Genomic DNA, 13,291 nt, shown 5'->3' on the forward strand with positions numbered 1-13,291 from the left:
GGGATTAATTGGGTTTGAATTGTGATACGAGGCAATACACACCTAGAGACTCTACATCAGTGATTTTCAAACTTTTTTGGCCACCGCCCCCTTCACCGCCGGGCCAAAATGCCAACGCCCCCCTCTTTACCCCTTTCCAACGAACGCTAGAACGACTATATTGCTAAATGTCACAAGAATTGGTTGATTCTTCAATCACAAACAGTTTGAAGACTAAAAAAAACAATTTTAATAAACAAAAATGGTTATCATTTATTCTTCAATTACGCGACAATTAGTGATATACGGTATATGCGCGCTGCTCGTGAGCGCTCGAGCAGACAACGTTTCTTGTTTCAATAAAGCTTGTTTTTTGTCGACTTTTTATTACAGACAATCAATTTTTCCGGTCTTTCTACAAACACCAACGTCACATTTTACTGTAATTGCTCCATCGCCCCCTTCACTATTTCAACGCCCCCCATTCGCCTGTTTATTCGTCAGCGCCCCCCTGAAAGTTCACACCACCCCCCGAGGGGCGGTACCGCCCACTTTGAAAACCACTGCTCTACATAGTATAATACACACGCATAATACTATTGTGGCTGTTCTAGTTTGTTCTTCTTTACCTTAGTACAGAAATATTTTCCATTTCCTCTTTTTCTTCCTTCTGTCTTTTTAAGCACTCAGGATAATCTCTTCTGGCATGTTTTTTTGGCTTTTTGATGACATTTTCTGGGTCACACCTAAGACAGAAGTCAATATCTTTTATTAATAAGTTTTATTTTGCTGAAAAGCAATATGATGCACGTTTTTGTACTATTTACAAACACCCCAAACCTTTTTTTTCTTTCATTGTTGAAGATACGTTTGTCAAAATGTATAACTAGCATAAAAATATATTGGAGAAATGCATTCTGTAGCATTGCAAAAAAAGCTGCATTCCAAGGTGACCAATTACATCACCATGCATTTCACATTTACATAGGCCGCAGGAAGGCTAGTAACATTCCAATGGCTGGAAGACAAACATGGGTTAATGAGAATTCACTGCACGCACTGCTAGATGGTTCTTTTTTTTTAGGTTGGAATGAAAAACAGCCTTTCCTAGTAAACAGGTTAATTACCCTTTTCTGCTTGTTGCACTGACTAGATCAGGGGTGGGCAAACTTTTGGGCCCGGGGGCCACATTGACTTTAAAAATTTGACAGAGTGGCCGGGTCAGTACAAGATACGATAACATATAAAAAAGTGCATCCGTTAACAGTACATATGAAACATAAACAGAAAAAAAGGACTAAAGTATTAAGATACTCATCACTCATCATTAAAGTAAAAAGTATAAAGTACAAAGTAAAGTAAAAAGGAATGTATTAAGAAATATTAAAATGTAATTTAAAAAAAGATAGAGGGGCTGTAAAATACGAAAAACAAATAAGAGTGGACAGAGCTACTTGGCGCCATCTTGGGGTAAAACCTTAATTTGGACAACGTCGGCGGGCCGGATTAAAAGGCCTAGCGGGCCGGATGTGGCCCGCGGGCCGTAGTTTGCCCATGTCTGGACTAGATCAACTTATTTTAAACAAAAATTAACGGCCTTAAGTCAAAAATAGGTTATGTCTGATGATAAGACGAGTTGAGTGATCAGTTAATGGGTATCAATGTCTTTTAAATGGGAATTCTTATTTTCTTTATTCATCAAAACCCAAAAATGCAGTTCATTAGTATTTGGTAGCAAATCGATATTTGATTGTTCTCTTTCCATAATGAATCTGTGCAGTTAATTTATCTCTGCTTAGTGACTGTCTCATTAGATGTATGCCATTTATTTTAGCCTTAATGAGATTTTTTTTTAATATTGTTAAGATTTACTAAGTACAAACAATATTTAACCAAATGGGTTTTTTTTGTGCATGACGGTCAATTCTCAGATTACCTGATTTACAATTTGTAAATTGTATATTGCTAAAATCGTATTACACTGTAAAATAAAGGTCCATTGGGAAGTAGTTGAAGGAACATAAAACAGAGCACAATGTGCCTCATCCTCACTCTTACGTGGCAAGTTGGGGTTACTATGGCAACCAAAAACTGGTAACGTACCTGTTGCCATGGTTTAGAAAGACGTGTGATGACGGTGTTTATTACACACCAGACACGTCTGCCATTTAAAGTCCAAGAGGATTTCTCTATTGGGAATATTCACTATAATTGGAAAATGGGAAGTTTCATTAACATTATAAAGCATAGCTTGCAGTTTGGGTGTCAGGGTCCATTCAGATTGAGAGATTTATTTTTGTCCCTTGAGCATCACAATATAAATCAAGGGTGTCAGATTCGGGTTGGTTTAGGGGCTGCTAAAACGTCAACTTGATTTCATGTGGGTCGGACCATTTTAGATATAATATTTAGATTTTTTTAAATAAATGGACTAAAAGAACTGTATGAAAACCCATGAATATTCCTTTTTTATATATATCTAAAACAATGTTTATTTTAGCTTTTTTAAAAATATATTTTTAGATTTTACAAAATGAAAAATGTTTGAACTAAAAACTGAAAAAAATGATTTATTTAAAAAATTATTGGTTTAAAAGTGGGAAAATCAGGAAATTTAATATGCATCTATACTATACTTACGTTTTTTATAGATCTAAAACATTGTTTAATTGAGCTTTTTTAAATATATTTTTAGATTTTACAACAAAAAAAAAATCTTATAAATGGTTTAAAAGAACTGGCCTAAAAGCCAGTATTCAGTTTTTTTATAGATCTAAAACAATATTTATTTGAGCTTTTTTTATATATTTTTTTTAGATTTTTAAAAAATATTTCTTTAACTAAAAACACAGAAAAATGGATGAAAAAATTACAATGATTGATTTAAAGGGGGAAAATCAGGAAATTTAATATACATCTATACTCTTCATTTTAATTTGATCCTAAAACAGAAAGTCGGCACTCATCATTTACTTTCTCCGGCCACACAAAATGATGCGCCGGGCCAGATTTGGCCCCCGGGCCTCCACTTTGACACGTGATATGAACAGGTAAATTCAATGTTTTGTTTTTTACATTTGGTATATCAGACAACTCAAGTTTTTTATTGATCCAGGTCTTCACTGACTGATTTACTCGGCTCTCACACATCATAGACTGATAACCGATTAAAATCAGTTTAGCTTTACACCACTTAATTGTATCTTCTCTTATCAAGAATGGCTTCTACTGTCTTACAGCATACTTACTTCTCTTATAAATCACCAAAATAACTACAATATAAAGTGTGGATCATATTTTATTATCAGAAAGTTTTGGTTTTGCTCATTCAACTGGCTTGTTGAGGCCATCCCACATCAATTACTCTTCTATCTCTTCAGTGAAAATCATTCCAGGAACTGGTAACCAAAACACCACTACGTTTCTAAATATCCTAGCTCCTATTTCTCTTTGGAGGCTGGTCAAAGATGATATTTTATCTTTATACAGCCACCTGTCCCACTATATCCTCTTTCAGTAACCACTTTTCAAGCCCCGACTCTGCTTTTTTACCTTTAAGTGATAGATAGTATGATCAAGGCTTTCCAAGGAAAGTTAATGCTCAAATAAATTGTGAAAACATTTTACTCTGTCCGTCCGGACACAGTACAACAATAACTATAAGTCATTATCATTAAGGAAATAGCATTTTTAAATGTTATCATTCCAGTATAATGGCACTTAAAAACATTGAATTCAATTCAATTTTTAGGATAATCTTGCTTTAAGAATTTTAAGCATATGGTTCATAACTGGGAAAGTCATGGCTTTCAGAATGTAACATTGCTGAGAGCTTTTACTTTTAAACCACTGGTAAACTTGCTAGTACAGTGTTCCCTCGCTACTTCGCGCTTCAGCTATCGCGGACTCAAGAGCTTCGCAGGAAAAAAAAAAACATTTAAAGATATTCAGTTAAAAATATAAATTACATCATTTTACAAGAGGTGGGAACAAAATATTCAATAAGAATTAGTAATTGCATCAAAAAAAAGGCCAAAGAAATGGTCAATAACATGGTGAGAGTTCAGGAATCACATTGATGACGTCGTGGCTGTTCTAGGCGCATCTTCACCGCCAAAAAAAAACAATGTTCACAACTCCCAATAACGATGTTTCTTACGTGCAAAAAAAACTGCAGAAGATCCTCCATCCGGACTACTATGATGTTTTTGCTTGCTGGTGCTTTTGTGCCAGGTTACACGTTTCTTTAAGCATTTTTGAAGGGGCACGCCTACTGCCCCCGGTCCCCATTAACCGCGATAAGCGTATACGCTTATGTTAATGGTTTTATTTTTTAACCCCAAGTATTATTGGTATTCTCTTTATTTCAATTATTTGCAATTCATTGAAGAAATATTTGTAATGGTGTTGAATTTATTTGTGTTTTCTTACATGAAATGTGTTAAAAATGCAAGGCAAAAGATCATGTTTTTGGAAAATTTTAAAATATTCAGCCCTGGTGTATATAACTCATTACATAGCTAATGTCATGTTGTTTTTAAATGTCAATGGGAGTGCTGGGTGCCGTCTTATATTGTGCACGTTCTCCGTTCACCATCGGCACATTCTTAATTATGTTCATATCTCATAACATATCTTTAAAAAAAGCCTAGCTTAAACCTGTATTGAGGCTTAGGCTCTTCATTTTGGAACGTGACGACTTCTACTGCAATTCTCACATTTAGCATGATGCCCTCAGTGTTTCTGTTTCTGAGTACACGTTGTGCTTTTCTATCAGCATGTGACCGACAGTGCGCGATACCCAATCCTACCCTTCTCCTCATCTACTGCATTATTGATAAGTGTGCAGCCTCCTCTGAGCCCTGTGTCGACTGTGAAAGCCATTAAATGCACCCTTGAGTTGAAGCGCGAGTAGAAGCTTTAATTTACCTGATTGCAATGCTCATAAGATGTATTAAATTCTGATATTTGCAGTTTAAATGTAATACTCCAAATAACTGTCATTGAAATTGATATTTATTTAGCATACTGGTTCATATTTTGGTTTGAGACAGCTACTGATTGCACTTTTGATAAGCCCAGGACATTTAGTATTCTAGACCAGGATGGGCAAACTATGGCCCGCGGGTCACATACGGCCCCGTTAGGCTTTTTAATCCGGCCCGCCGACGTTGTCCAAATAATGTTTTTATTTTTATTTTTTATTTATTTTTGTATTTCCCAAGATGGCGCCGTCACGCGGAAGCCAGTGGCAATAGCTCTGTCCACTCTTATTTGTTTTTCGTGTTTTACAGCCCATCTATCTTTTTTTTAGATTACATTTTAATATTTCTTAATACAATCCTTTTTACTTTACTTTGTAATTTATAACACTTTTTACTTTAATGATGAGTGATGAGTATGTTAATACTTAAGTCCTTTTTTCTGTTGATGTTTCATATGTACTGTTAACGGATGCACTTTTTTACATGTATCGTATCTTGTGCTGACCCGACCCATCTGTCAAATTTTTAAAGTCAATGTGGCCCCCGATACGAAAAGTTTGCCCACCCCTGTTCTAAACTCTATTCCCAACATACTTATTTGCACATCTACCTCCTCCACTGTCACTTAATATTTACCTAGCTCCTAGTTGACATTCACTGCAAACGAAACGTCTGTCTAATAGACAAGGGGAGTTATAGAGGTATCAATATCAGCAAACAACCCCCAGTAAAGTCAACATTTCATTTTGCATCTGGTGTTCAGTGTGAGGAAGGCTTTAAGAGCTTGCCCTTGGTTACAAACATAGTTGAGAGGAATGAAATGCCAGACATAGTTGCACATTCTTGTTCATTAAGAGATATCTGTGTGGCCATAGGGAACACTCCAGCTGTGCGTAAGGGAAGTGTCATCAAGTTGTGACGGCAGGTGCTGTATATCCCACATTGTTGAGTAGAGGGAAGATGGCTAACCTTTCTTAGGGTGATTTTTAAAGACAAAACATGTTTTAGTAGGGGTAAAAGTTGAAACATCAAGCACACTTCTGAAAAGGTACATGTTCTTTAGGTTCTTAGTGAGCAGGGCTGAAACCCCTTCAATGAATTTGTGTTGAAAATGCTCAATAATGAATATGAAAATCATGGTTGAAGGACACATACATAGTTAAATTGGCAATTACCGTATTTTCACGACTATAAGGCGCACTGCATTATAAGGCGCACCCTCAATGAATGACATTTTTCCCATATATAAGGCGCACCCTCAATGAATGGCACATTTTATTTTCTTCCATATAGAAGGCGCACTGGAATATAAGGCGCCCTGTCTATTTTGGAGAAAAATTTAAGACTTAAGTGCGCCTTATAGTCGTGAAAATAGTGTTTTTTTTATTTAGGATTTTTTGTTTTTATTCTGCGTGGAGGCCACTATTGGTTGAAGTACTACTGTTTATTCAATATATTTTTTTGCATTTGTCAGTGTCAGTACAGATGTTGTTTTCCAGCCTTATTCTATTTCAAACTTGACTGTAGAAGCTAAATACCGTATTTTCCATATATAAGACGCACCCTCAATGAATGGCACATTTTATTTTTTTCCTTATATAAAGCGCAGTGGATTATAAGGGGCCCTGTCTATTTTGGAGAAAATGTAAGACTTTTAAGTGCGCCTTATAGTCGTGAAAATATGGTACTATAGTTAGATTCATTTTATGAATTGTGGCCAAAGTAAAAAATTGAAAGTCATTATAACTTGCTATTTTGTTCCTCCTCCTCAGCTATTCTTAACCCTAAAGCTCCAAAAGAACCAGCAAAGAACTTCAGTTTTGATTACTCCTACTGGTCCCACACGACAGTGAGTCTAAGCCCTTTTTATGGTCATAAAAATGAAGAAAACACATTTTTTGTTGCTTTAGTGAGTTTAACGTTCTCTGTATTCTGTTCTTTGTTCCTCCACAGCCGCAAGACCCCTGCTTTGCCGCACAGAATCAAGTGTATAATGACATTGGCAAGGAAATGCTGCAGCATGCCTTTGAGGGGTACAATGTGTGCATTTTTGCATATGGCCAGACTGGAGCTGGCAAATCCTATACCATGATGGGCAAACAGGAGGAGGGCCAAGAAGGAATTATTCCCATGGTTTGTTCCTCAATGCTGTTTTTTTAAAACATTGGGATTACAGATTAAAAAAAGCCAAAAAAACTGTTGTTTAATGTATACTTAACTTTATAGTCCCTATTCTTTGTATTTGGATAACCGCATAAACAACTGGCATACAATTACATTTTAATTTTTCTTAACGCATTCATTTTTACTTTACTTTGTACTTTATACCTTAATGATGAGTGATGAGTATGTAAATACTTTAGTCCTTTTTTTCTGTTTATGTTTCATATGTACTGTTAACGGATGCACTTTTTTATATGTATCGTATCTTGTGCTGACCCGGCCCATCTATCAAATTTTTAAAGTCAATGTGGCCACCGGGCCCAAAAGTTTGCCCAACCCTGTTCTAAACTATCCTTTGCTAGGAATGTCTGCATAAATGGTTTTCTGTCTCTCTTTACCCTGCGATTGGTTGGCAACCAGCATCCTGTTTATTTAATGCCCGTAGTTAGCTGGGTTTAACTTTTATTATCATGTTGGTACTAAAAATAATGTTTCTCTGCTTCCCAGCTCTGTGAAGATCTATTTGAGAAGATCAATGCGGATAATAACAAAGAGGAGCTCTCCTATTCTGTAGAGGTGAATTTACAGCTGTTTTTTCTATTGATTGTCTTGCATTGGCAATGCGATTAGAATTAGTATGTTAACTTTTCCCACTAGTGTTTTCTTTGTGTTTTTTGTAAGATATATATGTCCAATTATACATGGATGACAATACTCCTCAGAAACAAACTTTAAATTACCTTGAATCTTTAGAAGCTTGCAAAACAGATGTGCTGATACATAATGTAATGGTTAATTAGACTTTTTAGTTTATCTTGCCATACATTTTAAGGTATTGAACTTTGAATATTCTCACCTATACATGATCGCAGTTATAATGCTGGGAAAATTTCACAAAACAATTCACTGCATGCTCTTATGTGTAGGTCAGCTACATGGAGATCTATTGTGAGCGAGTGAGAGATCTGCTCAATCCCAAGAACAAAGGGAATCTCCGAGTGAGAGAACATCCACTTTTGGGCCCTTATGTGGAGGACCTTTCCAAGCTCGCCGTTACGTCTTACACGGACATTGCTGACTTAATGGATGCTGGCAATAAAGCCAGGTAAGACACTTTCTGGAATAACTGGGATCAATGTTCCCACTTAGCTGCGCGGGTGCGCTATTGTGCACAACTCTCGTCTTCTCTGCGCAGCAGCAATCATATGGCGCGCAGTAAATAAAATCCAAACTTTTTTTTTCTTTTTAAATACCCCTTTCGTCATGATGGTGTCGTTTACGTGGCAGCCAGTGGCAGTAGCTCTGTCCATTCTTATGTTTTTTTGTGTTTTACAACATGTTTTACATGAAAAATTAGAGGGAACATTGACATGCACCTGCTAATGGCAGGTTTGATACTGGTGTTCCGATAGCGAGCAATGATGATGTCGCTCACACTGGTACTCGGTGCACTCAGGGAGGTTGTCTTTTTGCCCCAAACCAACAAAAAATTACGGGGAACATTGACTGGGATACCTTAAGATGAGTGAGAAAAACTGTACCATCTTGGATTAATGAAATTTGAAGGAGTCCATGGTCTTTCTTTGCCCATTGTCCTGTTTTTTAGTTGATGGATGTCAAAACCGGTCATCAAGTTGCGTATTGGGTGCAGGTTTTCAGTCCACCTGATGAATATACATTTTCACCAATACGGTCTTTTAAAAATATAATCAATTGATCAGTTGGAACAAATACCTGCACCCACTGCAGCCCTTTATAAAATAATTTCGACATCCCTGGTTTAGAGAACAACATCACACAAGTGAAAACCAACTCCTTGCTAATTCAGAACATTGAAGACTATTATTAATTATCTGTAAGATAGGTTTGTTTGATGTGGCTTTTCATTAAGTGAATCTTGTTTTCACTTGCATCACGAGTGTCATACATTTTTCTTACTGTGTAATTTCATGGACTCAAGGCTGTACCTCGCCTTAATCTTCCTATGTTGACTCAAAAGGAGCAGTCACAAGAGGAGATAGTGGTTTTACACGCCATGTTCCAAAACTAAGCCCTCTGACTGTGCAATGTGTTTGATGTCTTCATGGTATTATCCGCCTCCCACAGGATGAATAATCCCAAGTATTTAAATCACTCTAAAAGGTGTAATGCCCAGTGATGCCTGTATTGTGTGTCAAATTATTTCAAAGCCCAGAGTGAATATTCAGAAGAGGTTTTAACAGTATTTGGACTAATCTGAATATGGTGCTATCTATTTACCTACAGAACTGTGGCTGCTACCAATATGAATGAGACCAGCAGCAGGTCACATGCAGTTTTTACCATCGTTTTCACGCAGAAAAAACACGACAGCGAGACAGACCTTTCGACTGAAAAGGTAAGCAACTCTTTTCACCATTGTTTGAGTTGTCACTGAAGATGTTTTGGTTTCTTTTCCACTATGTTCTTTTGTTATTGATGTAAAAATCCGTGACCGGACGTTTGGTCGCCGGTCTTTTGGTCCCTTTTGGTCGCTGATCAAATGTAATTAGATATTAAACAGTACTTAGATATTAAACAGTACTTCAATATTAAACAGTACTTAGATATTAAACAGTACTTGGATATTAAACAGTACTTGGATATTAAACAGTACTTGGATATTAAACAGTACTTAGATATTAAACAGTACTTAGATATTAAACAGTACTTAGATATTAAACAGTACTTAGATATTAAACAGTAGTTAGATATTAAACAGTACTTCGATATTAAACAGTACTTAGTTATTAAACAGTACTTAGTTATTAAACAGTACTTAGATATTAAACAGTACTTAGATATTAAACAGTACATAGATATTAAACACTACCTGGATATTACAGTACTTAGATATTAAACAGTACTTCGATATTAAACAGTACTTAGATGTTAAACAGTACTTAGATATTAAACAGTACTTAGATATTAAACAGTACTTAGATTTTAAACAGTACTTAGATATTAAATTCTCTCTCTTAGATATTAAATTCTCTCTTATATATTAAACTCTCTCTCATGAATATACTTTTGAGAGCTGGTTTCAACAGTAAACCCTGTCACCAATTGACCGGCAACCAAAAGGGACCAAAAGACTGGTGACCAAACGTCCGAGCAACAAAAAATCATGTCAATATCGTATCATGTTCTGAGATGCATCCTCCCCTGTTCAATGTTGTTGTAGTTTAATTGACATCTCCATTTTCAGGTCAGCAAAATTAGTCTTGTGGACTTGGCAGGAAGTGAACGAGCAGATTCCACTGGTGCTAAAGGCACTAGGCTTAAGGTAAGACTCATTTTTAATAAGAGTATGAATAGCTTCACTTTCTTTCTACATGTAATCTTTATTCATTTGGTGTAGGAAGGTGCAAACATTAACAAGTCCCTGACTACGTTAGGAAAGGTCATATCTGCACTTGCTGAAGTGGTAAGTATCTTTTAATTTTCATCTTTTTATCCCTTTGTCTTTCAAAAATAAAATTACACTTTGTTGTAAAGGAATTGTTTATTGTTTTTTTTGGCTTTGCATTGGGTAATGTCTGTCCTTGTCATTTCTCCTATTCTTGTAATACCTGCTTACACAGGATAACTCTACCAGCAAGGTAAAACCCTTTGGGAGCTCAGCCATTAACCTCTAATTCACTCCATTTTGCCAGAGTTGCCTGCCTTTTACCATAAGTAGTATTGACATTGTGCTAGTTTCCAATTTGTAATCTTGTTTAGTTAAGTGCTGTGCTTTCAGTCTCCATGAAGTAGAGCGTATATGTCTTACAATGTCGGCTAAAAACAGGGTTCATAGTTCATGTGGCGTTATTTTGTTGTCATGGTCCAACATTTAATAATGTTAAACTCCCATTACTAACTTGTCACATCACTTTGTAAAAATTGGTTTCTTTACGATAAATGTGTACTAATTTTAATTTCAGAGCAAAAAGAAGAAGAAGTCAGACTTCATTCCATACAGGGACTCCGTTTTGACATGGCTCTTAAGGGAAAATCTCGGTATGAACATGAACACATTTGTGGGACATGATTTGATTGTTCGTTCTGTGTTTGTACGCCAGTCTTTTGGTCGCCGGTCTTTTGGTCGTCGGTCAAATGGTGACTGGGAGTTTACTGTTGAAACCAGCTCTCAAAATTATATTTATGAGAGAGTTTAATATCAAAATACCTACTGTTTTCAACAGTACTTAGATATTAAACAGTACTTAGATCTTAAACAGTACTTAGATATTAAACAGCACTTGGATATTAAACAGTACTTAGATCTTAAACAGTACTTAGATCTTAAACAGCGCTTAGATATTAAAGAGCGCTTAGATATTAAAGAGCGCTTAGATATTAAAGAGTGCTTAGATATTAAACAGTACTTAGATATTAAACAGTACTTAGATATTAAACTGTACTTAGATATTAAACTGTACTTAGATATTAAACAGTACTTAGATATTAAACAGTACTTAGATAGTAAATAGAACTTAGATAGTAAACAGTACTTAGATAGTAAACAGTACTTAGATATTAAACAGTACTTAGATATTAAACTTTCTCTCTTAGATATTAAACTTTCTCTCATGAATATAATTTTGAGAGCTGGTTTCAACAGTAAACTCTTTGTCACCATTTGACCGGCGACCAAACGTCCGAGCACCCAAATTAGCCTATTTCTATTTAGTGATCAGGAAATGAAACCCAAACATATCACATGTTCATTTCGACAATATACATTTTTTTGCGGGCAATCTGCCCTTCTCTTATTTTTAATGCACCACTTATCAAATTAGATTAAGTGCCCTGTTTCATCTAAATGTTAGAGAAAATGGACATGCAATTAATTATATTTTTCCTTGTGTCATTGCCGTTTCAAAAATACATCAACATTTTATTTGTATATTTTCTTTTGAAAGGTGGAAACTCCAGAACCGCAATGGTTGCTGCACTCAGTCCGGCTGATATCAATTATGATGAAACACTGAGTACACTGCGGTAAGCTTCTCATCCTGTCCAAATAAGGATGAATCATTTCAAATCAGTTATAATTCTCATTTGCATTTATTTCTAGCTATGCTGATCGCGCAAAGAACATCAAATGTAATGCTGTTATTAATGAGGATCCCAACAATAAACTGGTGCGTGATCTGAAGGATGAAGTTGCTCGACTTAAGGAGCTGTTACGTGCACAAGGACTGGGAGATATCTTGGACAGTAAGTCATATGTCAACAACATTCAATCCAGCATGTGCCTCTCCTCTTCTCTCTACTTCTTCTATTGTCTGCATACTTTGTCTCCATTAACTTCTTAAAAACAACAATTTCAATCTCATTGTGTTGTTAAAATTGTATTGCAGAATCAATTCACTCTTGCGTAGTGCAAAAGGCATAATACAATAACTCCGTTAGACCTTTACGGTAGTTTCAGAAAGAAGGAAATGTATGATCAGGCAATGAGTACATTCTCATAATTTTCATTTCATTGCTCATGTATAAAGATTTTTAACAAGCCAGAATAACAAGTAGCTCTCAGCTCGTTTCAGTTAATAGATTCTACTCACCTATGTGATACAGTGTTCCCTCGCTTATCGCGGTTAATGGGGACCGGGACCACCCGCGATAAGTGCATTTCCGCGAACTACGGATTCCCCTTCAAAAATGCTTAATTTGAATTTAATTCCAATTTTTTTTTTAAATTTTTTACCCCCCTGTATACAGTACACCATATAGAATACGGGTAGAAAGAGTGAAATTCATGTTATATCAAAAAAAAACTGTAAAATATGTTGTTTCAATGTAATATTTGTATTTTTTTCCCCCCCCAAAAATTCGCAAAGCTCTGAGTCCGCAATAGCTGAACCGCAAAGTAGTGGGGGAACACTGTACTGCAAATGCAAATTTACATCTTAATGTGAACACTTAGAACAAATTTTTTGACAAATTCACACTGATTTTAATTTGCTGGACTATTTATATAGCTTCTAAATTCCAAAACAGGTTCCAGATACAAACTTGGGCCTACAGTAACATCTCAACTCATTCCTTACTCTCTGCATTTTTTAACCCGACCTTTGTCGTCATCATTCTCATTCTGCACAGTAAATAATGTCTAAAAACCTCTTCCTACCATTGTACCCTGACCCCTCTCATCTTTT

At 35.9% G+C, this 13,291-nt stretch overlaps 1 protein-coding gene across 23 annotated transcripts in view; it reads left to right on the forward strand.

The window, feature by feature from the left end:
- The window catches only part of kif1b (kinesin family member 1B), a 61,298-nt gene that overhangs the window by 12,880 nt on the left and 35,127 nt on the right, over positions 1–13,291 (forward strand). For 19 of the 23 annotated variants that reach the window (XM_077731940.1, XM_077731952.1, XM_077732000.1 and 16 more), the window contains exons 3-13: positions 6,737–6,813; positions 6,918–7,097; positions 7,635–7,703; positions 8,054–8,232; positions 9,393–9,504; positions 10,354–10,431; positions 10,507–10,572; positions 10,730–10,747; positions 11,072–11,147; positions 12,053–12,131; positions 12,208–12,350. In XM_077731940.1, coding sequence (XP_077588066.1) covers positions 6,737–6,813; positions 6,918–7,097; positions 7,635–7,703; positions 8,054–8,232; positions 9,393–9,504; positions 10,354–10,431; positions 10,507–10,572; positions 10,730–10,747; positions 11,072–11,147; positions 12,053–12,131; positions 12,208–12,350 — 1,077 coding nt within the window. The remainder of the gene's footprint in view (positions 1–6,736; positions 6,814–6,917; positions 7,098–7,634; positions 7,704–8,053; positions 8,233–9,392; positions 9,505–10,353; positions 10,432–10,506; positions 10,573–10,729; positions 10,748–11,071; positions 11,148–12,052; positions 12,132–12,207; positions 12,351–13,291) is intronic. The other 4 variants (XM_077731946.1, XM_077732036.1, XM_077732054.1 and 1 more) reach the window with 1 other exon arrangement.

This window comes from Stigmatopora nigra, chromosome 1 (assembly GCF_051989575.1).
Source record: "Stigmatopora nigra isolate UIUO_SnigA chromosome 1, RoL_Snig_1.1, whole genome shotgun sequence".
In the NCBI taxonomy this organism is placed as follows: Eukaryota; Metazoa; Chordata; class Actinopteri; order Syngnathiformes; family Syngnathidae; genus Stigmatopora; species Stigmatopora nigra.